The 27,619-nt window shown below is 43.1% G+C and overlaps 2 protein-coding genes across 9 annotated transcripts in view; one reads left to right on the top strand and one right to left on the bottom strand.

Moving 5' to 3' along the window:
- si:rp71-79p20.2 (zinc finger protein 704) overlaps positions 1–16,886 on the top strand; it is a 40,596-nt gene extending 23,710 nt beyond the window's left edge. Inside the window, exons 4-9 of one of the 2 annotated variants that reach the window (XM_034590941.1) lie at positions 1,945–2,183; positions 5,119–5,219; positions 7,258–7,531; positions 8,514–8,654; positions 9,752–9,879; positions 10,779–16,886. In XM_034590941.1, the coding sequence (XP_034446832.1) occupies positions 1,945–2,183; positions 5,119–5,219; positions 7,258–7,531; positions 8,514–8,654; positions 9,752–9,879; positions 10,779–10,890 (995 nt within the window). In that variant the 3' untranslated portion in view covers positions 10,891–16,886. The remainder of the gene's footprint in view (positions 1–1,944; positions 2,184–5,118; positions 5,220–7,257; positions 7,532–8,513; positions 8,655–9,751; positions 9,880–10,778) is intronic. The other variant, XM_034590942.1, reaches the window with a different exon arrangement.
- Positions 16,887–18,324: 1,438 nt separating this feature from the next.
- Positions 18,325–27,619, bottom strand: part of zbtb46 (zinc finger and BTB domain containing 46) — a 61,106-nt gene continuing 51,811 nt past the window's right edge. For 5 of the 7 annotated variants that reach the window (XM_034590933.1, XM_034590932.1, XM_034590935.1 and 2 more), the window contains exons 5-7: positions 27,156–27,487; positions 25,753–25,795; positions 22,912–25,642 (exon numbers count right to left, since the gene is read on the bottom strand). In XM_034590933.1, the coding sequence (XP_034446824.1) occupies positions 24,867–25,642; positions 25,753–25,795; positions 27,156–27,487 (1,151 nt within the window). In that variant the 3' untranslated portion in view covers positions 22,912–24,866. Of the gene's footprint in view, positions 21,640–21,739; positions 21,916–22,911; positions 25,643–25,752; positions 25,796–27,155; positions 27,488–27,619 lie in introns of those variants that run through there. The other 2 variants (XM_034590938.1, XM_034590937.1) reach the window with 2 other exon arrangements.

Here is a 27,619-nt window from a genome sequence, read left to right as displayed (position 1 = left end):
AAATTGAATGGGTTCTTTCTTAGTCCATGTCCCATTCCTACTCCAAGTTTCGTGGAAATAAGTTGGGTTGTTTTTGCGTAATCCTGCTGACGAACAAACATGCAAACAAACGGACAGGGATGAAAACCACCTCCTCTGTGGAGGTAATAAATCTATAGCTCTATAAGTTTTTATTGTATAATTCATCTTCCAGACTTGTTTGAAGATGCCGAGGGTTTGGGAGGAGCTAAGCTTGATGAAAGATTTATTTAATACGCAGTGTTGCACAGTGGGAATGCAGGTTGACGTCTTTGATTCATCACAGTTTGGTCATAAAAATATCTGTATGTTCCATTGTGCGTCTCAACTCTTAACACCACTCACTCCACGCCTCTCTTATAATGCTTTTTATGATTGTGATTTAAACTTGTTTTTCTTGGTAATTCACAATTTCCCCATTCTGTCTCTTTTAGGAACTGAAATAGATCTTTTCATGCTGTGATTTGTTTCCCTTATTGGTGTGACACATGGTTTACTATAGCGCTATAGTCGCTCTGTGAAGTGGGACACATGACTTAAAGTTCTCAAAAATAAGTATATGGAAAATGTTTATGCTGTGGGTCAGCACTATAAAGCACATGACACTATTGTCATTGCCACAATCATTCAACAACAGTTAACCTAACATGCCTCATGGTCGATGTTGGAACAGTCTTCAGTGTTTCCCCTAGGTTTACAGCTTTGGGGGGGGGCGGCGGTGGCCGGGGGGGCCGCGGACACGGACACAAAAACTTCAAGGAATCATGATGTTCATGCTCACCTGTGTGTGATACAGAGAGCAGAGGAGAAATCTAAACGCGCGACCATGTAGAGACAGAAATGACATGCCGTCGTGTAAATAAGATAAATAACCTAAGGCTATTTAGTTTGTTTAATAAAAGAGCAAGCTATAGACCTGTTTTATAGGAAAGGTAACCTTAAATGACTTATGTTGAGATCTGGCGCTATATTTAAAAAAAAAAAATTTTAACTTGACCTTCCAGGGGGGGGCCGTTGGGGGGGCGGGGCGAAACACTGGTCTTTGAAAGTTATGCTTGGACTGGGGACAAAATTGAGACTCCAGTTTCTGACTGAGGACAGGACCAAGAGATTTTACTTATTACCACCCTTCAAGTTAATGTGAGGATTCACATTTGTAGCCTGTAGTACGGTTTTTAGCATCTTAAGTTGGCTTTGACCAAAAGTTCCTTGAACTTCAAGTCCCAGGAACATTTTTGCACAGACAACCACCACCATCAGTTAGCCATAGGGACTACCAGGCAAACCCTGGTGGGCTGCTGCTTCAGTGGGCTGGTGGACCAAGTTTCAACCCCCACTTCAACCACATTTAAAACACCACATTTTCATTGCATTAAGCCCTGAGTGCAGTAATCCTACACAAGTGATCTATGCTACATATTCATTTGAGCTGGGATTGGTCTCCTTACATTAATATAGGATAGTTATGGTTTGGTATAACTTAATCCAATGGGGATTAGTATGTCAAAGTGTACGTTTGGATTTTTACCATGTTTTACTACAGTGTAATTATTAAGCTATATAGATTAAGCATTATTGTATTTGTTGACAAGCCAAAGTGTTTATTAAGGGTTTGTGGGCCAAGACTAGAAATAGTAGATTACAAACCTTGTTGGGGAAATTAAAGCTGTGTTGGGTTTAATCAGTTGAGCTCAGCTAAGCTTGATGAAAAATGTCGTGGCTGTATTTACTATATGTAATATATGAAATGTATTTGAATGTAAATATTAAACCTGCTGTCATAGCTCAGGACTTCTCAGAGATTTTAATGTCCATTTCTGATGTACATTTTTTTGGCCAGTTTTTATTTCAGGCCTTTCAAAGTAGGGCAGTAGAGCTTTTTCGCTGTTGATCTGAAGTTAAATGTGTGCTCTCTTTAACCTGCAGTCCCAGAGCCAGCCAGCAGGGCTTGGAAAGAGGTGCTATCAGCTAGCTACAGCAGTTCGACCAGCGGCAACTGGAGCTGGGATACCAGCGACCAATCGGTGCCCTCCACACCGTCCCCTCCTCTCTCCAACGATAACACCAAGAACTTCCTGCTCTCGTCCCAGGGTGATGATGTCAGTGAGGATAACACAGAGAGCACGCACTTCATGTTTGAGGACCCCATACCTCGGAAGCGAAAGGTAAAGATGGGTGATGTGACGTGAAGTTCATGTCTTGTCCTATGTTGCAGCTTGTAACAGTGAACTTCATTTTGTAAATAGCTTCATATGTATATTCAGTGAGGTTTTTTCCATATATTTGTCATATCCCATGGGAAGCTCATCTAAAAAAAATGTTTCCCAGGCCGCATTTCGTATTATGTCACTTGAACGTTCTGTGAATGCAACATAGGTAATGCAGTACTTTTCACTTACACGCTTATTCTTTGTGAGTATTGTCAGCAGTGAGGTACAAAGCAATGTAACACCTGTGTAATTGCCCATGTGAAGTACAACTGGAATGGCCCCTCAGTAGAGCACAAACAGTCCCCTCATGAAACCACATTTAAATTCACTAGATCCAGATTTTAATTTGTATTTTCAATGCCCACACTCATAAATATCTGTTCACTCATAAATATCTCATAAAGATCCATGTTTTATTTTCTGAGAAATTGAAGAAAATGTTGAAATCTTTTTGACTGAATTGATGATTGAATAGAAACTTTCTAGTTGTGACAGATTGAGTCTTCCAAGGTTATCTGTAGGCATTATTTGATTTTTGATTGATGTGGCTGCATTTTTCATCGTTTTGGTTAAAGATTTGACAGTGAAAGCTGAAAGACTTTTATTGTGCATTTTAGCTTAAAGCCTCCACAGTCGCTGTCACAGTCGCTCTCACAGTTTCTTTGTGGTTTTGCGGTTAGCATGGCAGCCCTAGATGTCATTAACTCCACTTTTAACCTCACGTACGAACATGTGTCATAATGTGACGTAATACTCGTCCACAGTTGCAGAGAAATAACTCTGATTTGCTTCTGTCATTTTAATTAGCAGTAGAGCATTTGTAGTAGCAGGGGCAGAATTTGCAAAGAAGCACCAGAAACATAGAAACATTGGGAATATGTAAGCACCATTCAGTTTTACAAGCCTCTGACGTACGGCTCGTCTCTCTCTCTGCTTGTGTGGGTGATGTATTATGTTCTGTGTCGTTCAATCCTCCCCCTCTCTCTTTTTGAAAATGTTTCAGTGTTAAGAAGCTTTCTCTTTCCCTCTCAGCCCTTTCGGGGGGGGTGGGAAGGTTAAGTAAGAATGAAGGAGAGGAGGCAGACGGGGGAGGGATGTTCTGCAGGAAGTATGAAAGGGTTCATGGGATGTATGAAAACGAGGACAGTCAGAGGAGAGAAGAATTGATGCTCAAGTTAGTAACGGGAGGTAAAATGAATCTCAGTATTTCCCTCCAGCCATATGGTGACAGAGGAGATACTCCTATACTGCACAGTTTGTGGGAGTTTGCAATTCAGCCTCCCTGGAGAGGGGCAGCAGTGAAGATTATTGAGCCGCCGAATATATGAAACCACAAAGACTCCAAGGACGATGCTGCCAGAGACCTATGCTGTAGCATAGATAAGCAGACAGGAAATGAAGTAGTGGGATGACACTGGGAGGAATAGAGACACATGGGTTGTGTTGAAAAACAGCTCAAATGTGAGCGTACTCTCTCTCTCTTGTGTTGCAATGTATCTGACACCAACCCCAGAGGTCTCAAACTTCTCTGAGCAGCTGCCCCTTGAATTGTAGACTGTTTGAATTTGTGCTGGCAGCGAGTTAAGAGGATTATTAAACACTGCAATCACCAGTCTTACTGTAACAGTGTTAAAATGCAAGAAAAACGCTTAGGGAATTAAGTGATTTGTGATTGTTTGTGGGATTAACGACTGGCTTTTTCTGTGTAATTTTTATTAGAAAGGTTGTTTCAAACAGTGTGACAGAGAGCGGCCAGCACCACTCAGCTAGTTTAACAGCATGCTGGTGTCACATTCAGTGAAAGGCAGTGATTGTCAATAGTTAAAAAAAGTTCAGATTATTAGTAGCGTAAACGAACAAACAGCCATTGATTAAAAAAACCTGTTCACCTCCGACTTGTCTTGATCTATTTTCCTCTTTCTATCTCTCCTGCTCTCTCTCTCCCTCCCGTTTCTTGCCCTTCCTTCTCCGCAGGCTGTTGAAAGGTAATGAGAGTACACACCCACTGCCTTTCATTAGCAGTGATGCAGGTCCCTGCCTGCTCACGGGACAGCTGCCAGCCCCCAATATGAGGATATGAAAATGAATTGAAACAAGAACACCCACTCTCTCCATCTATCTCATTGCGACTTGCTTCTAATGCATGGACGGTTATGCTCGTTTTTTTGGTGTGAAAGATTTCAGGAAGATCAGACAGGACAAGCATTTCCGAATGATTCCCCATATTGATCGGAGGTTCAAAAGAGGTCACAGACGTGCTTGTGTGTCTGTGTTTACATGTATGTTGTAAACATTAAGGTGACACCCTCAGGCTGCATCTAACACCTAGTTCTGGTACAACAGGTCTTCACCTCATCCCACAGCCTGCACAGACAGCAGCAGGAGGTCAAAACAGTGCTTTTATTTAGCTCATCATTCTGCTAGTGAACATGAAAGTACTGTGAGGTAGACAGAGGAAGGTGCCGTTTTATTGTTGCCTTTCTGTCTCTGTCTTTTTTTTTTATCTATCTCTCTTCCTCTTTCGCGCTGTATGTGTCTGAACTTGTCACATATCTGGTTTCTATTTTTATAGACTTGCTGCTCTATTAGCTTTCTAATGAGGTGTAGTGTTTGGCCCCATGTAGAGTGGCACTCAATCCCCCACGAAGGCATTTCTATTCAGTCTGCCAGTCAGATCCACACAGAGGAACATGAGAACACACACTGCGTAAATCTCTGTTTACCTTAAAATACTCGTCCGAGGAGGAAACCGATCTTTGTCAAGAGGAAAACGTTCAAATCCCAAGAGCAAAACCAAAGACCGATGTTGTAGCATAAATGCACAGATTGAGACGTCGACATCAGTTACTGTCTAATGTATTTATTCCTTTGTTTGAATTTTGTCTTTCAGAACTCCATGAAGGTGATGTTCAAGTGCGTGTGGAAGAACTGTGAAAAGGTCCTCAGCACTTCCTCAGGGATCCAGCGACACATCCGCACCGTCCACCTGGGGTGAGTAGCCCGTCATCAAGAGAAAATCAAACAACACCGTTAGTGTGTCCTGGATATCAACGGTCCCATATGCAGGGATCTTATCTGTTTGCCATAAAGGTTTTAAAAAGCAGATGTTGGATTTAGAATAGTTTTAGCCACAGTTGTTGTTTGAGCTAAACTCTTAATCACACACAAACACACACCTACACACACGCGCACCACCCCCAGGCAGTGTGATTATGATATTGCGAATCATTGATCATCTTCGTTTTGTCATTATTTGAAAAAATTTTTTTTTAAGTAATCATACATCATATTAAGAATTAATGTGGACCCTGATATTACCTTTATAGAACTGCAGGCTTGTTTATTCCACTTTATTAAAGACATTCACTGTGAAGGTGTGAAGTGAAGTAATCCTTCATCCAGAGCTTTAGAGTAACAGTGTCAAACTGTGATGCAGATTGTGTGGTACAACAAGAGAAGGGACACACATCTGACTTGTCACAGCTTCGATGCCGTCCAACTAGCTGTCTTCACGCATGACGTGTGAGGTTGTGTGTTACCAGTGAAAACACGTGCACATTTTTTCATATATGAAGTTACACTGTGAGGGTTTTATCAACACAGCTCTAGTTACCATTTCCTGCTTTTACCCAGGGCTGCACTATAATAAATTATTACATATGTCACCCAGTGAAATATGAAGCAGCAATAACTGAGTTTGTTATTGTCAGGAAGTTTTTAAATGGATTGAAATTATGATAATTTATGCTCATATATTACTATATGCAGACAGAGAGAGAGACCTAGTGTCTTTCTGTGATTAGTTAAACACTAAACAGTTTTTGAAGACAGAAGCGTCCACAGAAATTACCCTCACAGTTGTTGTCATTTCATCAGCAGCCTGTGTGTCTGAGAAGCGCTGCAGCACACTGGCTTGACACTGCCCCCTGCTGTTAGGAAGAGTAACTCCTTTCCAGCCTCTTCTGTTACATAACAGACAGCTGTGTGTTCAGACAGCTGTGCCTCCATCAGTCAGCCACAGCATTAAAACCAGTAACCGGGTTTATTGTAGTGTTAATGTACTGTAATGATGGTAACTGGGTTTAATGTTGTGGCTGTGGTTTACAAAGTGGTCAGTAGTGCTTAAGTAAAACGTAACGTCTGCATGGGCGTCTTTCATGAGCACCATGATCCCATGACCCCATGACCCCATTCAAAGTTTTTTTTTTTTTTAAGAATCCGTTCATTATGCTCTTCCTCTCTTTATGTTCACAGTTTATTATAAAATACACATGTGCAAAGTGTGCAAATTCTTTGGTATAAAGGAAGCTTTATCAGTTGCTCTGGGAAAAGTTATTTATTTATGACAAACCCAAGTTTTCTTTCTAAAATAAAAACAAATCTAGAACCATTTTTCAAAGTGGATCCCAAACACTGAACTTATATTCAAGCCATCCATAAATAAATATTAAACACCGGAAATATTGTGAAGTGGAATAAATATTCTTTAGTATTTTACAGAACTGTTTCCTACTTAATATCCAGACTAACGTCAGATGAAAATATTGGGCTAGATAGCAGTGGTAATATATCACAGACTTTAGTCATCAACCCACCTCCTGCACAGGCAACAGTCTTTAGGCTAATGCACCTCAGAGGATCATCTATTTGAGATCATGGACCTGTGCCACCAAATTAATGAATCAGATAGAAGTGAAGGTAATTATTTCAGATACATACAGGAAAGTAAGTGCTTCTCATTTTATGGTATCCATACTTATAGATCTTAGAATATAAGGGAAAAACAATGTCTAAGTGTTTATAGCGGGAGTCTTCAAGTGAATGCACCAATAAAAATACTGTGGTCAGAGCAATTAGCAAGTACAAGTACAAGAAGAGAGCGTCATAGTTTGAACCGGCCATGTGTTCCTTGACCCAAACTTCAAGAGGCCCCATGTGGTTTATTATCACCTCTAAGATAGAATTTAAATTAAACCATCTTAAATTTGGGGAGTCAAGATTTTTAGTTGTTGCTGTTTCTCCCCTGCAGGCGAAACTGCGACTCCGACTACAGCGACGGAGAGGAGGACTTCTACTACTCAGAGATCGAGGTCAACATGGACAGCCTGACAGAGGGCCTGTCCAGCCTCACGCCCACCTCGCCCACCACGGCCGGTCCTCCGCCCGTCTTCCCGCCACCGCTCACCGATGTCCCTCACTCCGAACACATCAACATGTATGGTTTGCAGAGCCACGTCCCAACACTGCTCAGCCAATCAGCTCCCTCCACGCTCTGCCACATCCGCACTGACCACGCCTACCAGGTAATGCACCACCAGTCAGACACTTCATAGACACACACACCTAATAAATTTAATTTCTAAAAAATCCGCCTACAATTTAAAACAAGACAAAACAGGAAGCAGTCCATATACGTTACCAAGCCACACATTTTCAGTTTTGTCTAATTTTGACATCAGTGTAGCAATAAAAGCAATAATCTTATTTTTACATGAAGAATTAAGTCTAGAAATTTTTAAGCCTGAAAACTTGTAGTCATGTGGCTTAAATCTGCTTAAATTCCTGCTGGAAACACTTAATGTGAACTGCTGTGCAGGTCTGGTTATCCGTGCCTCCTTCCTCTTCCTTTGCTCGTCCTCTTCATTTTACTTTCTGCTCTTCTAACAGTTACCAATTCATGTGTGTTGCTTACTTTTACATCCTTGGAGGTAAAAAAATTGAAATGCTTTCAGCTGGAAGTATAAATCTTTAAAATATTCAATATTGAATTCAGTCCTGCGCAGCGGTCCAAGGTTGTATTGAAGTTTTAGTTGCCATGACAACACCAAACGCATGTAAAAGTACGCTTACGTCAATGCATATGCAGTGCAACAGCTTCTCATGTTTCATTTTCTCTGGATTGCTTATACTCATGCTCCTCTATTCAACACTGCTTACCGTGTTTTCTCTGCTATTGTTCATGTTGACATAGAAACTGTTTTGTGCTGTATTGTACAGAACCTGCCAGGATTCTTGAACTATTATTGTAAAAAGTCTAAAATTGTCAGTTTGTGCAAAATACAGAACAGAAAAAAAAAAAAAGACAACTTTGATCTTGATTCATGATCAGTGTTGATATGAAGGCACGTTTTTAGTTTAAAAAGTGGAGAAATATACGCTCCCACGCTAATTATGTGATCTCTGTTTTCTGTGCCCTCTTTCTGTCTGTTTCATTCTGCACGTTTCCTGTCCGTCCTTGTTTCTGTCACGTCCTCTCCTGGCTGTGGTGGGGTGACCATGTTCCAGGCCACTGCTCCAGTGAGTATCCCAGTGGGTCCCGAGCTGGCAGGGTTAGACAGTGGTAATGGGACCCGGCCTGGAACTGGGATTGGGAATGGCATCAGTGTGTCGTGGCAGTCCCCTCCTGTCATTTTCAAAGGCACCCCGGTGAGTGAGGCTTTGTCTCACGCCTTTTTATCTGAATCTTAACTACGCTCCCGCTGTTTCTCAACTTGTGGCCATTTAAGCTGTTTGTCGCTCTGGTTTTTCACCCCCTGCTTGACTGTACCATCATCTTTTTTATATAGAACAGCATCATTCTGTCGGCACATTGCAGAATTCATCCAAAGATGCAATTTACTGCCATTTAAATAAAATCTGAAGTGCATGCAAGGTAATGCAACATTTGAATCGTTGATACTTGATGTGCTGTCTCAGTGCTATGCATATAAGTAGTGAAAGTCAAAAACAAAATGCATATGTGTCAAAAACAAGCTTTAAATGTTGCATCGTAAAATCCTCCGTGCCTGTTGCAAACCATTGAGGGCAGCACGTCCATGAATCGGAGTCTCAGCTCCAGCACTCCACAGGAGACACTACGAGGTCCTGAGGGATGTTGGAGGCACAAACTGTATCTTAAAAGCAAATTAGACGTACTCAGGCACAGAACTGTTTAAAGATTTACAATCCAATAAAAGGATCTTAAAATCAATAATAAAACTTACGGGCCTCCTCCACTGCAGGGACAGAAGAACGTGTGTAATACCAGCTTCTCTGGTTGTAGATAAAGACGTACTGATGAATTTAGGATGAAATGATGTTGAACAGTGGAAACAGGAAGGTGAGTAAGATTGAGCAGCCAGTTAGTGATCATGGTTCGTGTTACCAATGCTCTTTATCTGATAAACACAGGAAAACAGTCATATTAATCCTAACAACAGCAATGCATGTAACTGCGTGTGATACTTGTCTGTCTGTTGCTTTTTGACGTTGCACAGTACAGAGCGCCACTCAGTTATTTATATATATATATATATGTGTTACTAAATCTATCTGTGTTCTCTGTGCCTGGTTTTCATGTTGGTTACAGTGATAATGACCGTAACAAGTATAATATCATATAAAGGCTTGTTGCTGGAGCAGAGACAGTTCATAAAACAGGAAACTGTTTCACTGTAAAATATGATAAATTACTTGAGAAACGTACTCTGAAAACTTTAGTGAATATTGGGTGTGGCCCTCATGGTGTCTCCTCTCTCTTGCAGGGGCCTGTGACCCAAGTCCGAACTGTCAGCATCGGTGAAAAGCGGCAGCCGGCAGCCAACACACACACCACTGTTATTAAGAACCATCCTTTGGTAACGCCACCAGCTAAGTCGATACCAGGAACCAGGTATGTAGCAGCTGTTTACTCAAATACTCAGTCTATCATCTGTTTTGCATTTGATTATGTGCAATGTCCCCATACATCATTTGTATTAATACAAATGAGTAAGAAGATGATGATGGTGATTGCAAGGAAAAAGTGATATTATTTCTCCTGCTGGAAAACTTTTACAAGCGATTCAACAAAATACGTTGATAGACTAAACTAAGCTCTGTAGATTCATGAACAATGTGTGAATTGAGTCTGCAGACACACAACATACAGCTACACAATAACGTGCAAGTGTAGTTAACACTGAAAGCTTTTTATTTACGTTATTGAAAAGCTTTGACGGACAAACCATGACATTTTGTCTGAAGTCCCCACATCATGCATTGTGCTTAATATTAACTTTTCTTGCATTCAAAGTTCTGCAGACAGGAGACCATTTTGGATCTAGTTTCCCTCAGCACTGTCATATAATCCAAAATACCACCACATCTCAGACTTAGTCCTCGTAGGGTAACTGTAGGATTTAACATGAGCTTTTTAAAGTGCAGCCAGCAGAAACGATTTTAATTATAATTAAAATCTAAATACAAGCTGTAGGGAATTTTACTGTGAACCTGAAGCTGTTTCATCCATTCCTCAGTAGGAGGTCCAGAGTTTTTCATTTCACAATGATTCCAGTTTGATTCTAGTTTACATTATTATAAATTATCCTGAATCTTTCTGTAGAAAAATTATATATACATTCTCATTTATATTTAATTGTTGATGGGAAATGCACCTCCATGCAAAGGGATAAATTTAGGTCCCACAGAGCACATTGTACATATGTGTGTGTTTTTTTGTTTTTGTTGCCTGTGTGGGTGCCTGGATGTCTGTGTGCATGTCCTTATGCTGTCACATCTGCTGTTACCAAGGAAACCCCGTGGGGAGGCAAAGAAGTGCCGAAAGGTGTACGGCATGGAGAAGAGAGACATGTGGTGCACAGCCTGTCGCTGGAAAAAAGCCTGTCAGAGATTCACCGACTAATCCAGTCCCCTTCCCAACCTCTGTGAGATGAGCTCTTCCTCACTCGGAGCGATGGCGAGGTGGACTCTTCCACTGAGGAGACGAGGGGAGATTTCTTCACAACGGAGCTCTCAGCGCTGCTTCCTCCAGCCCGGCCGGGGCTTCGCCTTCTCTTTCTCTTTCTGTTTCCAAACACAAAGAGAGAATAAAACCGGTGGGTTAATAAAAAAAAAAAAGAAAATCGGCAAGAAAAAAGAACTTTATGTAGGTTTGGAGACTTTTTCTAAGACTGAGATATTTTCACTCTGAGGATGAATAAGAAAAAAAAAACAGATTTTTTAAATTGGATTCCGAAATGTCTGATTTGATTTTTGTTTATCACATTTTTCTCAACTCAAGGCAATGTGTAAAGACTTCAGATAAGCTTTTTGGTAAACTCTGTTGTTCGTTACAGGAGCATCATGTAAGCTACTGTTTGCGGGGTGGATCATGACTCTTTTCAGAGGTTCAAGGGTTAACCAGATTTGCTTGGTAAGACCTCTGTAGCATATTTGTTTCTCATTATCACTGTTTAAGGGACTTCAAACCTACCAAAGGCAAGACGCCGGTTCACTTACAACCAACAGCGTAGGTGTGAGCTCAATACCAAATCTAACATCACTGTCTTCTGCAGTCGTACTGTGTATCGACTGCATGTTATTTCAATATCTTAACCACCAATTCAATTCAGTACAGCCAGCGACACGTCTATGAATTTAGCAAGAAAAGTGCACAAAAAACTCACACCAAGTGGTACAGAGTTTCCCCTTGACTTTCCAAAAATATTTTCTAGAGATGTACACAATCCATGAAATATATGTCCCTCTCGCCTTTACTATAATTTTGCCCTAGAGATATGCTCCTTGAAGAAATGAGTCATCTTTTGGAGTATCACTGTAACCGCAGCAGAGAGAGTGGATATCTATTTCGTATTATAGAGTTTATTTTCAGCGATGAGTTCTTGAAGCAACGAGCAGTTGCACTGTGCAATCAGCAGGATTACAGCAATTAATATTGTATTTCTTGCTTTGTGGTTGTCATTTGCTGACAGTTGATGTTCTCAAAGAGATTGTTTACCACGGTGAATGATACATGAATGATAACTGCCCTTTGAAACTAACTTATAGTCTGACTGGTGTAAATTGTGTGTGTAGGTAAATAGAGATTGTAACCCAACAATCACTACCTGATAATAAGTCAGGCCCTCTAAATCATTTGTTACAGTTGTCAATGGAGAGGTTACGCAATCTGTAGTAGTTGGAAAAATTATCATTAACCAGCATTGAGACATTTGTAGATTCCCTGAGTTAACTTCATAGGAATCAAGACTTTTCCCCTGTGTTTCTAGTAGGTGTTTAATCTTTTTAAATTGGTCTTTTACTCTGGTCCGACATTTGAAATAAAGAAAAGGAAGAATCTAATCAAGTTGAGTGCAGAGCAGAGGTGTTGGTGTAGTAAGTGTAGCAAAAGTTTTAAAATGTTGAACCAAAGTGGAGTCTTACTTTTTTTAGAATAGGTCTCTAATAATAAATAGTAGCTGGCCACGTTTTCAAACTTTAGATAAAATACAGGTGGTAGATTTGTAGTTTGTTAAAAATTGTAATTTCTTAATATATCCCTTTCCATTGGCGATTCTTAGAAAATGTCATCCTTTAAATTTGAACCCCAATTTGTTTGTTGCTTTGCATCTGTATCAGCTGTTATATAAATATATAAAACATAAAAACAACGAAAAAATGCAAAGACAGCAGTGATCTTACAATTTTTAGAGATATTTGTAAAAGACGTTCAGAGTTTTCCTGCAAAAGTCAACTACTCATTACCAAACTCAAAATGTGCACCTGCAGGGTGAAACGCATGTGTAATTGACCTGATGACATTTATAGACAACATAATAATGATAGTGATGAAAGTAGAAGACAGAGTAGCCATATTTAAAGGTTCAGTGTGTAGAATTTAGTGACATCTAGTGGTGAAAGTTGCATGTTGCAGCTGAATACCCCTCACCTCACCCTCCCGTTCCAAACATGATAGAGAACCTGTGTCAGCCTTTGGTTTTCATAAAAACTCAAAAGATGTTTAGTTTGTCCAGTTTGGACTTATGTAAAAAAACATGGCGGCCTCCATAGAGAGGACTCACTCTGTTGTAAATATAGAGTATTTAAATATAAAGGGCTCAAGGATTATTTTATATTCAATTTCTGCCAATAGATCCCTTTCACCTTAATCTTACACACTGAACTTTTAAAGTAATTCCAGAGTTGAGAAATTTCTCCAAGAGATGAACTTTCTCATGTTTCCCCTCATTAGCTGTGGACGATCTTCCGAGTCGCACTTTAGATTTAAATAAGTTTGTTTCTTATAGCCCATACACTAAAGCCAATTTATATATTTATGTAGCCCCTAAATCACAAATTTGCCTCAAACTATTAAACCTTTATCAGGCGTTTTACTGATCTGGAGGCAGAGTCATGACAGTAGATGTATATTTTTGAGGAGATTCACTCTCTCGCTGTTTGTCAGCAGCGTTTTGAATGTAGAATCTGTGTCCTCTACTCTCTGAGTGCTCCTGACATTGACCTTACCTAGTCACCATGGCAACGTATGACACACACACATGCAGAGAAATAGAGAGTGCCTGTCCTTCCCTGTTTAAGCAGGACAACTTTGAGCATACTTAGAATCAGTGCGACCTCACACATCTGTCGCCATAGAAACACCTGCACTGTCCTCTGCCGCCACAGGGTCACTCGTGCTGTCGGCTGATGCCACCTGGTCGTAGCTGACCAGTTGCGATTTCTCCGCGAAAGACGAGAAGCAGATGGCTGATTGTTCATTGCCGGCTTGAGGTCAATGAGCAGGAAAGAAAACACACGAAGCACACATTTGATCGCCGTTGCTGTAAAAGTACTTATTAATATGTCCTTCAGTTCCTGTTGTAAAACCACCGTGATGTTTTTAAAAATTACCAATCCTGCCTGTAAAGTGTTTATTCCAGGGGTATCCCAGATAAGCTAGGCCTCCCCCCCCCCCCCCCCCCCTTCTCTCTCGGGAGGCCTCTTCCGGTCAGAAACTTCACAAAGTGCCAATGAAAAGAACATTAAAAGGAAAAGGTATACTGACCTAATGAAATTGCACTATGTTGCACTGCGCAAAGACATGTTTTTATACATGGACATTTTATATACTTACATTTTTGAAGTTTATTTTCGAGGGGGGTTGGGAGGGTTGTGTCGTCACTGCCCGATGGAGTAAAATGGGGTATCAGGGAATGGGGTCTCTGTACCTTCGGGGGGCCCCCCCCATTATCAGCTCGACAGTTGATGTCTTGCTCTCTGTGTCGGATTTTATCGCACTAAACATCGTGGTGCTGGCAGTCGTGGAAGTGCGGTACTGGGAAGTACAGTGTGGTACTTAGGTAGTCGGTCACTTTGCCTTTCCTTGGAGGAGTGCCAAGGGCCGAGAGCAGCACCTGCCTTGTCTCAGTGATGGGAAAACACCGGTCTCATTCGGTAGCTACACATTATCGTCTTGGTAACAGATGCTTAACAGCATTTTATCGCCTGGAGTTTCTTTCATATTACACACACACACACACTTTCTATCCATAAAGCTCCTCTTTGTGCTTCCTTTACTTAAACAAAAAACAAAAGACAAAAAAAAAAGCAGGTTCACGCTTCTTTACATTTTACTGAGCTGAGGTAGTAACTATTATTAGTGCTGGATATCACTTTTAATTCTGTTATCTCCAGTTTGGTCAAATATCAAGTGTCAAATGCAGCCCATCAGCTCCCTCTCCATCCTCAGTGTAAGCACTTTTAGATTCCACCAGCAGGGTCAGAGGCCGATGCTTATGCCAGCACTGAATAGGACTGTTAGCACATGATCCGCTGACAGGTTCCTGCACTTGTTGGCACCGCTCCACCTCTTTTTTTAGATGCACTAAACTGGCCAGTTGCGATTGAGGCCCAGGCTGCATCATTAAGAGCTCAGCTTGGCTGGGACGGGGGGTCATCGTGACCAGAGAGAAATCTGGGTACAAGGGACAACAGAACGTTATTGGTGGATTTCTGCAAAACAGATCAACAATTAAATATTTCCCGTAGAAAGTGAGAGATGGAGAGTAAAGCTGACGTCATGGGCGTGCAGGGAAACTGGAGATTGACAGTGGATGGAAATCAGACGCGAGACGCGCAGTGACGTTATTGATGGATTTTGCTGTTTCAGGGCTATCTTGTACATATGCAACAAAAGAGAACCGCGAGGCTTTTTTTTTCATATATTGTTGTTTTCTTTGTTGTTGTATCTTGTTATATGAAAAGGAAAAAAAATTTTTTTTAAAGTGCAGTTGCTCAGAATATTTTTCTTTCATTTTTTTCAAGAGTCGATTGAGAAGCTATAGTGAACATAACACGTAACGATTCAATGTATATTGTAGCTTAGAGGCAAAGGGGAGAAAAACAAAACCTGTTGAATGTAAAACCTACAAAAAGAAAAGTCTTTTTTTGTTGTTGTCGTTATATTTGTTAGCTTGTTGTGTACTGCCTGTAGAGAACCAGTAGCGCGTCCAGATTTTTAGCATCCGAACCTTTAACACCCACAGACAGCTGTCGCCACACTGCTAAATCATAACACAACCATGCAGTATTGCTTTACTATCTTACTTTGTGCAATCATGTGCTTTATAATGGAACAAGAACTAACTTGAGCTTTTTCTGGTGACATCGGGGCGACTCGCTCACACTGTTGCTGTTTCGTCTTTTGTTGTTGTTGTTGTCTTTTCTCCCTGCCATATGGAATTTGTTTTGGAATGTGTGGTTATCGTGGATGTTGTTTGTGGTTGTGACGTTAAGGTGTTGATAGGCAGGATACCCTTCGCCCTTTTTTTTTTGGTCATGATGAAAACGTTTTTTAACCTGGCGGGAACCTGTATGCTGCCCTGCACATTCCAACAGACGGCACGCTTTTAGTGTTTTCCACTTGTTTCCTACTCGACATATCCTTCCCATTTCCTTACTCACTACAGTGATTATTCTTTAATCACCTTGTCCTTTTCCATTTCCTGTTCGTGTGCTCTCCAGCTTTACTGTGGTCCCACCTAAGCCTTTACCCAGTATATTAAGCTAAACTAAACCCTTGAAATGTGCATATAAAAAAAAGCCTTCGTATTTTCCAAATATGTCAAAAAGTTTGTGTGCTGCTTTCTTGAATGTCAGTTTTCATTTGTGTGTAAACCAGCAGCAGCAAAGCCAATAGATCTCCTTCCAAATCAAATGTAATGCATTGCAATGGCAGCTCCACTCATTTTTCCGGCTTCTTCTACTGTGCTTGTGTCGTTTGTCCAGGCTTTTACACTCTGTCTGTCCCATCTCCTTTTCCCTGTTGTGTTTTTACTGAGCCTTACACTGGCTGGGGTGAAAACTTTTTTATTTTTTTTTGGCTTTGTTCCCGTTTTCTTATTGATTGATTGATTGATTGATTGATTGATCGATTGATTGATTGTCTGGTTGAGTTTGAGGTTGTTTTGCATGTCTAGCATCGCTCATTTCTTTTCCTGTTTGTTTTTGTGTTAGGAGAAAGAACACTGAAGGGTTTTTATGTGTTAGATGTCCCCCCTTCAGGAACTGATGACCCAGGGCTGATTTAGCTTGTTTCCCTCTAAATGCAAACACCGCTCATCGCAGACCGACACCCTCACGTGCAGGGTGCCGCGTTTTGAGGGAAACGCGATGTCAGCCTCGGGTCTTCACTGGAGGGGCGAGATTCCTCCTGTGTGTGGGCTCCGCCTCTGGTCTTCATCAGCAGCCCCACACACGGAGGAAGCACTTTCTGAGGAGTGGTGCACTCAAAGAGTATTTGTGTGAATGTCAAGCCCGTGACTAGTGCTTGAAAAGATGGATGACCATGTATGATGCTGATAATGTGATCAATGTGATATAATGTGACAGAAAGAAAATAAATCTGAATGGAAGAAAAAAGGCTGGTGTCCCATTCATTATTTTTTTTTTAAATTTAATATGTAGATGAATCACTTCAGGAGATTAGTTTATGATAAAGTTTGACGTGCGGTGATGTAAGCTAATGTTGACTGGGTTCGTCCCTGTATCTTCTTTATTTGACTTGTCTATTCTGACCCCTTGTGGACAGCGGTTGCTAATGACGACACACAAAAAGGCACAGCACACAGTCGGTCACTTCTTTACAGCAGCAATTTCAAAATTTATTGAGACTGATTGGTTTTTGCAAATAATAGTCAAGCTAATTCTTCCACTAAACATGAAGTTAGAAAGAGGCTTGCATGGCCGCCGGGCCCGCCCCAACATCAAAACAGGAGGCTCATGGTAAAAACGTTTTTGTGATCAGTACTATCAACCGAAAAATATCTGCACAAGAGCACTTAAATCTGCCCGAAACAAAACGGGTGTAAAAACAGGACAGGCTTTTTTTTTTTTGTTGATTATTTAACACATTTTGTTACAAACACAGGTTTATGATAATCATCAATATAAAGTCAGTATCATATTGAACAATATTCCCAATGAAAATAAACAAACCTCAAGCTGCAAGGGCAAACTTTTACAAATTAAACACCCTCTGAAACTCGAGGGGGAAAATAAATAATATATAATAGTAATATAAATTCATATATATGAAGGTATACACACATCACTCTTAGTAGAAGAACAAAATCTAAAGTAAAAAGCGCCAAATTTTGAAATATAGTATAATATAGATATACCCATATCTATGGCTTCATGATTTGCACATGTGAATCAAGCTATACAGGCTAAATGAGGATTGCAATTTGTACACGTCTAAGAATACCCATATTCATCTGCAGCAGAGCAAACAGTTCCAGTTTTGCATCGTGTGGAATGAGACAGTTGTGTGCAGATGCCGAAGACGTCGCTTTGGTATGACAAAAATGAACACAGGCATGCAGTTAAGACCACAGAATCAGGGCACAGAAGGTCATCAACACGCGGTGGGAAGGAGAATCGCAGTCGCCCATCATGATTTGTCTCGTCGAAGTATCATCCTCAACAAAAAGAAAAACGGTTTGCCGCGCCTCTAATATGATCAGTCACATCTCGGTAATCTCTTTCCGTCGACACAGATAGTCAAGGAGCAAGCACTCTCACAACAAGCACACACGGGTGGAATGTCATTGAGGCACATATTGAGGGGTTGATGGCAGACGTTTTCCTGAAGTACAACCCGGTATGAGGAAGAAGACATACGGTACAGGTTGTGAGAAGAGCGCAGGAACAGGGGGGGGGGGGGGGTCACACATACATCCAGACGTCTCCCAGTGGCCACAATGGAACCACAGGACAGAGATTGGTCGCTGATCATGGGCTCCTTCCACACCCAACATTAACATTCATAGAAATCCTACCCCATTGTCTTTCTTCCATTGTCACCTCGGAAAAGTACTACGTAAAATGGGTCCAACACAAAAACAAACAAAAAAATCCAATAAATAACACCAATCAAATCAAAAGACATCGCCGGACATGAAGAAAGCATCACAAATCGGATTGAACTGATTTTCTCAGTGGGGGTTGATGGGAAGTGCAGTCCATGGCACCTGTAGCAGGGAGGCCTGATGTGTGTGTGTCTGTATGTGTGTGTGTGTGTGTGTGTGTGTGTGCGTGCGGTCAGCACTGGCAACAACATGTTTCCCAGAGTTACTTTCCCTTTATGTGAATGAACAAGAGTGGAGTCAGTAAAACGCCAGCGGACAGAAACACAGCACATAGACTCAACCCGATCGTCGGCATGCTGCATTTCTACTTGATTGTGTCCCTGTGAAGGCGTGAGACAGTAGAACAAAGGAAATAAACAAAAAAAATCTGCTTGGTTCTAAGATGCAGTCTTCAAAAGCTAGCCGGTCCTTTCACGCAGCCCTTCATATTCACGATAATACCATAACATGTGCACATTTTCAAACTGTGACAAATAGTGACAGGTTCAAAAATAATAATAATAATAATAATAGTAAAAAAACAACAACCCAACAACAAAACTGTTAACCACAACAATAAATCAAAAAGCACCTGCACACACAGAGACTGTGAAACAAAAGCACTTCATGTATACAAGGTACTAGATCGGTTTTGGTTCGATATTAATCAATTAGTTTACATTAGTGATGCAAAAAAAAGCGTGTGCGGAATATATGTTTCAATCAATATCTAACAGAGAAGTCTGACGGTGACGTTGTTTCCCCCCCTTGGTTGAAAATAAAGAAAACGCAAATACGACAGGAAAAGAGTAAACTGGCACAATAAAAGGTTGATAAAAGCCCCATGGCTTGCTGTCCACAACAAGGCAAAGTATAAAAGCTTTTTTTTCCTTATACAAGATATAAAATATCCCCAAAAAAAAAGAACACACAATAAAGCTTAGCATCCAGCACTTAATAATAATAATTAATTATAGTAACATCAACAACAGTAATCATAGTTCTGATAATCATAATAAGACACGTCATCTGCCTCACTTGAATTGTCATTAACTTTGCCAAAAAACATAGAAAGAATTTTAAGAAAATCAATATAGACTTTTTTGGAAACTCAGGCAGTCACACGCACGCACACACACACACACACACACACACACACACACACAGAGAGAGGAGGGAATTCTCAAAAGAATCAGGAATCCACAAACAGGGTTTTTCAATAAATAGCCGTTAAAACAAAGCAAATTAATATTACACTCTCTACAAATATCAAACTCTGAATTTTCAAGCACAAGTTTTGATCATCTTCTTTTAAACCTTACAAAGCTGGAGGGAAATATATATATATATATATATCACCAAAAGAAAGATAAAGAGTCTGCATAATCTGTGTGTTCAGAAACTGGAATTACATGAGCAAGGGAAAAGGTAACAAAAACAGAGAAAGAAAGGCAGCTCCTCTTCAGGTGAGAGACGAGGCTCTCAGGTCCGATCGTCAGCGTGAGAGAAACTTGAGCCGGAGACGGCGAGAGAGACAGAAAGAGCTCGTGGTGTCGGTGGCGTGGATCCACTGTGTGCTTGTGTTGAATTTCTTTCCAAACAGGGAAGCAGAAGCTGATGTGCACCATGTTTAAAACTCTTGACGCTGTAGAACTCTTTTTCACTCTCTCTCTCTCTCTCTGTCTCACACACACACTTCACTCCCTTGTTTTAAACCCCCCCCCCCCCCCCCCCCCCCCCCCCCCACCAAAAAAAACAAATCTGTATGTACATTTTGTCAAAGTTGTTGTTGGAATGAATCGATAGAAACCACGGTGGTAAACTCAAGTGAAGAAAAGATTAAGGACCCCACCGAAAGGCATAGGCTATATATAAACAGCAATCTGCACAAAGATTCAGTGATCTCGATTTCGTGATAACAGTCAAGAGGACATGAAGTACATCCTTAAAGGTAGGTGCGGTCACCGAGTTGTTTAGGTAAGTAAAGATCAGATCAAAAAATGTAAACCACGGGTTCAGGGCTTTGATAGGAGTCAGTTGTCGTTAAAGTGCAAGTCTGTGGCAGTAGGACTCTGCATCACTGTGCCAGCGGGCCGCCCCGTCCTCTGACACACGGAGCTTTGCAATAGATTCAAACTCTCCCTTCAGTCGTAGAGAGAGAGAGAGAGAGAGAGAGACACTTTCCCCTAGAAACATTACAGCCAAGGTGGGGACCCCCCTCCCCCCTCTTCATCCTCATCCTCCTCTTCCTCCTCATCCTGGCTGTTTCCCTACACTGTCAGTGATTCTTGGTTTCCATGGTGATTGTGATGGCAAACATACAAAGTTACAGTCCAACCTCGGCCATGTCCTTGGCAGCGTCCTCATTGATTCCTGCTGTGACGGAGTAGAAAACTTACTGGACTCTGGCCTGAACCCTCAAGAAAGAAAGGAACACACACACACAAAAAAAACCAAAACACTGCATCAGAAGTAAAGGAGGTAAGCAGAAAAAGCCTTGAGCCAACTCTTCACCACTCTCCCTCTACTATGGCAGCCAAGGTTGAGAATAGCCTTAAGTGTGTGTGCGTCTGTGTGTGTGTGTGTGTGTGTGTGTGTGTGTGTGTGTTTGCGTGTGTGTGTGTGTGTGTGTGCATTTGAGCGTGTCACTCATAACGGTTTTAGATCATTGTCGCGCATCACCCTACAGCATTTCCGTTCAGAGGAAGGCCCGCCCACGTGGGGACGAATGGGTAAAGAGAGCAGTGATTTCTGCCCAGCAGATCGCAGGAGATCTTCAGGAGGTTGGTGTGACGAGGCCACGAGCAGGAGCCGGACGGGTTCTAGGAGATCCAGGTGAATTCCCGATCAGTCCCGTTCTGCTGCTCGCCCTCCTGTGCCGAGGAGTCGCTCTCCTCCTTCTCATTGTCCAGTGCTCCGTGTGCCTCGGCGCTCATCCCTGAGTCCTTCCACTTCACCGCCTCCTCCTCCCCTTCTCCCATCATCTCGCCGTCCCCTTCCACCAGCATCTCCTCCTCCCCCTCCCCGTCGCCGTCGCACTCCGCCTGGTCGTCGTGGAAGCGATCGCCGGGATACAGCTCCTCCTCAGGGGAAATGTCTCCACCCACCTCCCCGTTGTGGTCCAGCAGTGCGGCCATGCCCCGGCCAGAGCAGTCGGCGCAGACGCCGTGACGCCGGGAGCCGTGTTTGATTCCGACGCTGGCTGCCGACATGAAGACCCGGCTGCACACTTTACATACATACTTCTTGTCTTTGCTGTGGACCTGTTGGACAGAAACACAACATTCCAAACAATTACTCATTTACACTTTGGATAAGGTGTAATTTAGTGCCCCCTCCCGGTGACGGTATGCGGCCCCTCACCAGTGTGTGCCTCTTCATGTGCTCCCTCCTGGTGAACTTCTTGCCACAGATTTCACAGGGGTAGGGCCTCTCACCAGTGTGTGAGCGCATGTGCCTCTTTAGGATGCACTGGTGCATAGCAGAGAAGCTGCAGTAGGGGCACTTGAACTTTTTACGGATCACCGTGAAGTCATTCACTGTAGGGACAGAGAGAGAGGGAAGGAAGGAGGAGATAAAAGAGAGAGAGAGAGAGAGAGAGAGAGAGAGAGAGAAAATATTATTGTTGAGTGAAGCTCGTTTGAATAAACCGAGACGTCACTTCTCAGTTATTACATTTAATTAGCAGCATGGTCTAGAAATGTACCATCAATTCCCATGGCCACCCCAATCCCAGTCAAAGCTACAGTTGCCCTGGCAACAGCTCTTCCTCCATACTAAAGCAATAAAGGCAAAGAGATACTATAAACACACAACACAACAGTCGGTCTGCCTCCACTGCTCTCGAAGGTCTCGGCTATGGACAGCGAAAACACAGACAGAAAGACAAACACAGACGATGACATGAAGTTTGAAGGTTGGGAAATAAAAGCGCTCACACGCGCACACACACACACACACACACACACACACACAAAGGGATAATTCACCTTACAAAAAATAATTGAAATAATGTTAATACCATGTCCGATTCTTGTGTAGAGGTCTGTTAAGCCAATTATCTCAAGGTCTAGACTTAAATGGTAGTTAAGCTAGGTGAAGGGCATCCAAGTAAGCAGATTGTGTGTGTGTGTGTGTGTGGGGGGGGGGTGTATGTGTGTGTCTAGCCAATGAGAAATTTTGCAGTCAAAGCATACAGTATATAACCATGAAAGATCAGGGCTGAATTTATGCGCACAGCACAACACACACGGTGCACATTCACTGTACATAAAGGATGGAGTCTCACACACAGTTAAGGGTCGAGTTGCGCTATGAGTGAAATAATATGATATAATTACCTCCGTCGGGCAAATCGACTTCTGTTCTGATTAAAACATGTGACAGCAACAAAAAAAACAAACATGCATGTACACAAACTGCACAACAGATGAGAGCAGACATCAAATTAACGCAAACACATGAGACAGACATATTGTTGTGATTATGTGAAGATGTGCAGGACACAGACAGCTGCAGAAAAGAGGGAAATAAAGTTTTCACAATTTCCATAATAGTTTAATTACAGCATTAAAAACTACAAGCAGAATCTCATTCCGTTTAGAAAAGTACATATTTGTATACAATACATGGGTTTTTTTTACAACCTAAAATGATCTTTCAGTCTTAACAAACAACACATTTTCCAATGCAAAAAAAAAAAAAAGAAAAACTACACAACATCCACACACTATTTGCCATTTCTTCTCGGCGGCTGATACTGCAGAGATCCTGATTAGTTCCTGACTTCTCTAAGCCTACCAGTCCGTTTCTGCTGCTGGCTAGGACAGTGTGTGCTACCTGAGAAATGGGATTTTGTATTAGAAAGGATTTGGCATTTTGGAATTCATTGTGTATATACTGTATATACATACACACACACATACTCACATACATACAACAGCAAGGGGGGTAGATTCCCAACATGCACTAATAGATGGTGTTTTTTTCGCTGCACGCATGCAGAAATCACAGCTCTACGTATGTGCCGGAGCGAGTGGATTATTAGAGCGAAGCACAGGTGGATGTCTCCCCTTCGGGTGCAGTATTCACAGTGTGAGTGCGCACACAATAAAACCTTGAGAGCTGGGTTGTATCAGGACAACATCTTGTTGCAGGGTAAAGGCCTGCTGTAAACTCAAAGGAGGAACATTTGGCAGAAATGTGTCTGGATTTTTAAATACTGAGTCCACGATCCTGCAGCCTTCTGTCTTCACCACCTCCCTAACTCTCCTCTCCAGCATTTTCCCACTTGTCACCCTTGATCCCCCCCCATTTTTCTCCCTCGCACTCACAACCACACCATTATCTGCCTGCAGCAGTGACATCACTAAGCTCGTCTGGTTTAAAGGGAATCTGCCCCTCGGTCCCCACTTCCTCTTCAGATGAGGGGTCAGGGGTTAAGAAGGGTCGGAGCCATGAAGGGCCAATTACTGTCCAGCTCCAGCCACACTCAGCCACTAGAAGATGCACAGATCTGCGACAGAGCAAGATGGGCAGAGAGAAAGAAAGAAAATGACACCACCCCAACCCCCATCTGAGCAGCTACAGCTCTATTGTTTTAGCCGGCTTTGTCTCGATCGGCACATCCCCTCCATCTGCACTGAACTCACAGCACTGACCCAAGACAATTGTGTCAGACTGACGACTGGAGACAAGCTCCTGCATGTCCAGTGGAGGTGGATCCGTGGCACAATCACTTTGTCTTTCCTTTCTCTTCAAGTTACTGTAACCACAGCTATTTTAAATGGACATCGTTTGTGCCGATAATGAATATTTTAAACATTTATTGAGTTGCACTGCCGAGGAAAATTTATCTGATTTGACTTCATTCAGCTCTCACCGCTGCAATACTACAGAGTTCCTGCGGGTGGTGTGGTTGTGTGGGCCGTGAGCCACAGGAAAGCCGAGCAGATATGAACTGTGTCTGTGTCTGAGTGTCTTAGTGCCCATAACGCAGGCAGGGGTGGACACAAAGATAAAGATCTCTCTGCCTAAAAAGGAGAGAAGACTTGAGTCAGACGGGGGACTGGCGACAGCGAGCCAGACAAGTGGTTTAGAGCTGGGGGGGTGGGGGGGGGGGGACACGACCCCCTGTTCTCTGCACCCGCAGCACAAAGTCATTCACCTTCATACGTCCAGATCTACAAAGCTATTCACAAACCCTAACAACACTGCGTACAGCCAAAAGTTTGTTTAAAAGATTCGTTTTGCATAGAAATTCTGCACCTCTGACATGTTGTTATATCATCTATCATAAAAAATATGACAAGATGTAAAGAAAAAAAAAAAAATAACACTATGGATTAATAATCATGTCAACAGACATTTTGGATCAGTGCAGTGACACTACAAGTCATTTTTGGCATGAACAAACAACACAAGTGAGGATACAACGCTAATTGATGGGTGTGGATGTGTGTACATGAACCTGCAGCCTGTGCATCCAGTCTCAGTCTTCCACATTGATACCGTGATTATGATTGTCAACTTTCATCTCCTGAGAAAGCCGCCACAGTGGATATATAACCCCGCCCCTGGACATTTCCATCCCAGCGCCGCCTCCCAGTATCGTCCCTGGCACTGAGCCCACCTGGCAGCACACTTTAACGTGTGTCGCCAGGTTCTTTTGGGTGCTAAAGGCCTTGGCGCAGGCGGGGCAGGTGTGGCCTCTCTCTTTAGAGTGCACGGACGACAGGTGCCTGTGCAGGTCTGTGCGGTCTCTGAAGTGCTTCAGACAGTATACACACTGCATCAGCTTCTTCTTGAAGTGGATGGTCTTCTCGTGTCGGTCTGCGTTGGACTTGAGCGTGAAGCTGGCGGGGCACTGGGAGCAGAGGTAGCGTGCCGGCACAGACTCGGCCACAGCGGAGCGGTAGAGGGACTGGTGGTACGGGAGAGGCTGGGACTGCGACTGGTGACGGGGCTGGGTCAGACCCTGCATGTCCCAGTCCATGGACAAGGCCATCAGAGACAGGGTGTGGCGGTATTCGTGTTCCCTGAGATGCTCCAGGCTGCTGAACAGCCGTTTGCACAGGGAGCAGGCGAACCCCTGTGAGGGCCAGGCGCCGGGCTCTGGCAGGAATCTTTCCCCTGATCCAGCCTCTTCGCCCAGCACCATCAGCCCTCTGGTCCCTCTGCCAGCCTCGGACGCAGGCATCAACCCACCAGCACAGCTCCCATCACCCATCTGATCCCTCTCGACAGGAGACTGATCACCTTCCAAGCCTGAGATAGCAAGAGGCAGTGTGAGAGAGAGAAATAGACATGTATGGCACAGGAAGAAAAGAAACACCTCTCTTTAGATATGACGTATTTGGATACAGCCTGAAACGTACCTGCGCTGTATTCTTTCATATCCTCTTCATCCTTTATGACCTCCTGTAAACACAAAACAATTCATTATGCCACAAACACACATTCATACAGGCTGTATGGAATATTGTCTGGGCATGCAGGAGGCAGGCAGGTGAAAGAAGCTGTGAAGACAAGGTTGTTGTTTTTTTTTGACGTGAGAGACACAGAAACACACACACATGAAAACAGAAAAAGAAAAAAAAGAAAAGAAGAGAAATGACAGGTCAGAATGATTTAAAGAGACGAGGAAGCAAAAACAGTAAAAGTCCCGTACGGTAAATAACTGACAGTTCCTGGATGCCGGAGCTGTCCCACAGAACGAGCTCTTCCGTTGATCTATAGTATTAATAATATAATCCCTCTGTTACTCATATACTCAACCCCCACTTGGATGCACCCGTCCCCACTTTCTTCTCCCGTCGTACATTCCACCTCGACTGTATCCGTCCTCCATCTACACCATGCTCCTGTCATTCCTTCACCCCCCCACCCATTTCCTTGGCCTCCTCCTCCTCCTCCCCCTCTCCAAGAACAGAACACTGTGCACTGGGCAAACAGATGGCTTGTCCGTAGAGATGGGGAGGCTTGTTGGGAGGCAGGTCCGCTGAAATCAAACGCTGCTCCTAAATGCTCACCCGCTCACACAGGCAGAAAACGCGCTCATACTGTCGTGTTCACACACACGCACACACACATGCACACACACTAAGCAGAGCAAACAATTTCCTGGGCTGTGAGAGCAAACCTCTCATTGTCTACTTGTATTGATTCTACTCAGTCTCATCTCACTACCTTTCTCGTTATCCCCCATATCTAAGCACACACTGCCATTGTGACAAGATGTGTCATCTCTAATCCAACCACTATAAACCACATTACTGCTAATGCCGAGCAAAGACTCCTGGCTTCGAAGGTGAATTCTGGTCTAGCTATATTAAAAGAAAAGAAGAAAATTATATGAAAAGTGAGACGAGAGCGAGGAGCCGGAAATCTGAAAGGAAGAGAAGGAAAACAATCGTGCAGAAAAGAAAGACAAACAAAAGACAGTGTTTCTTGTGCAGCGTAGCAGGAAATGTGCCAGATTCCACACAGAGAATGAGGAACAAGAGAGGAGTTGAGCGATGATGTGCTTGTGTGTAAAAAAGACTTTGCGCTGATTAAAAATAACCCCATTAACACCCAGCCCCCATCCCCCACCCCTCACATCGCCGGTACCACCGTCACCTCTCAACCCCTCTCTGTGTGTTTGCAGGAGCAGGGTGAAGCTGCCCCCTGGATCCTCGTCTCCAGTTTTTTCACACGCTTCAAACTTTAATCCGACTGGAGGTGCAGTACCCAGAGAGCAGCCTCCGCCCTGGAGATCATCCAGGCGCTGTGTGCTTACCTCAGGCAAGGTGGAGGGCTCCGGGCCCTCGGGAGCATCTTCCACGTCCATGTCCATCCCCTCTGCGCGCAGCGGGGATGCCCCGGCCCGCAAACCGGGGGCCTCCAGGGGCCGAGGCTCAGAGGGGAGCATTGGTGTGGGTGGAGTGGGTGGGCAGTATGCCAATGTTGATGACGACGATGATGGCGGTAGTGGTGATGGTGGAAGATGAAGAGGAAGAAGAAGAGGAGGAGGAGGAGGAGGAGGAGAGGAGCCAGCCCCCTGTTTGTTATGAATAGTGGCCCCCGTGGCCCCTGGCCGGAGCGTGCTGCAGTAGTTGTTGGAGCGGAGCCCTGAGGAGCACAGGAAACGAGTCTCACCCACCCACTCACGTACAACTGCAACTCTGCTAGCAGCTGGCCACCACAACACAACGGGAGAGAGTGGGCAGGGGGGCGCACAGAGGCTGCCAGTGCTACACTATC

The sequence above is a fragment of the Hippoglossus hippoglossus genome, chromosome 7, assembly GCF_009819705.1.
Source record: "Hippoglossus hippoglossus isolate fHipHip1 chromosome 7, fHipHip1.pri, whole genome shotgun sequence".
Taxonomy (NCBI): domain Eukaryota; kingdom Metazoa; phylum Chordata; class Actinopteri; order Pleuronectiformes; family Pleuronectidae; genus Hippoglossus; species Hippoglossus hippoglossus.
Note: the sequence above shows the minus strand (reverse complement) of the source record. Positions and strands in the feature narration are given on the sequence as shown.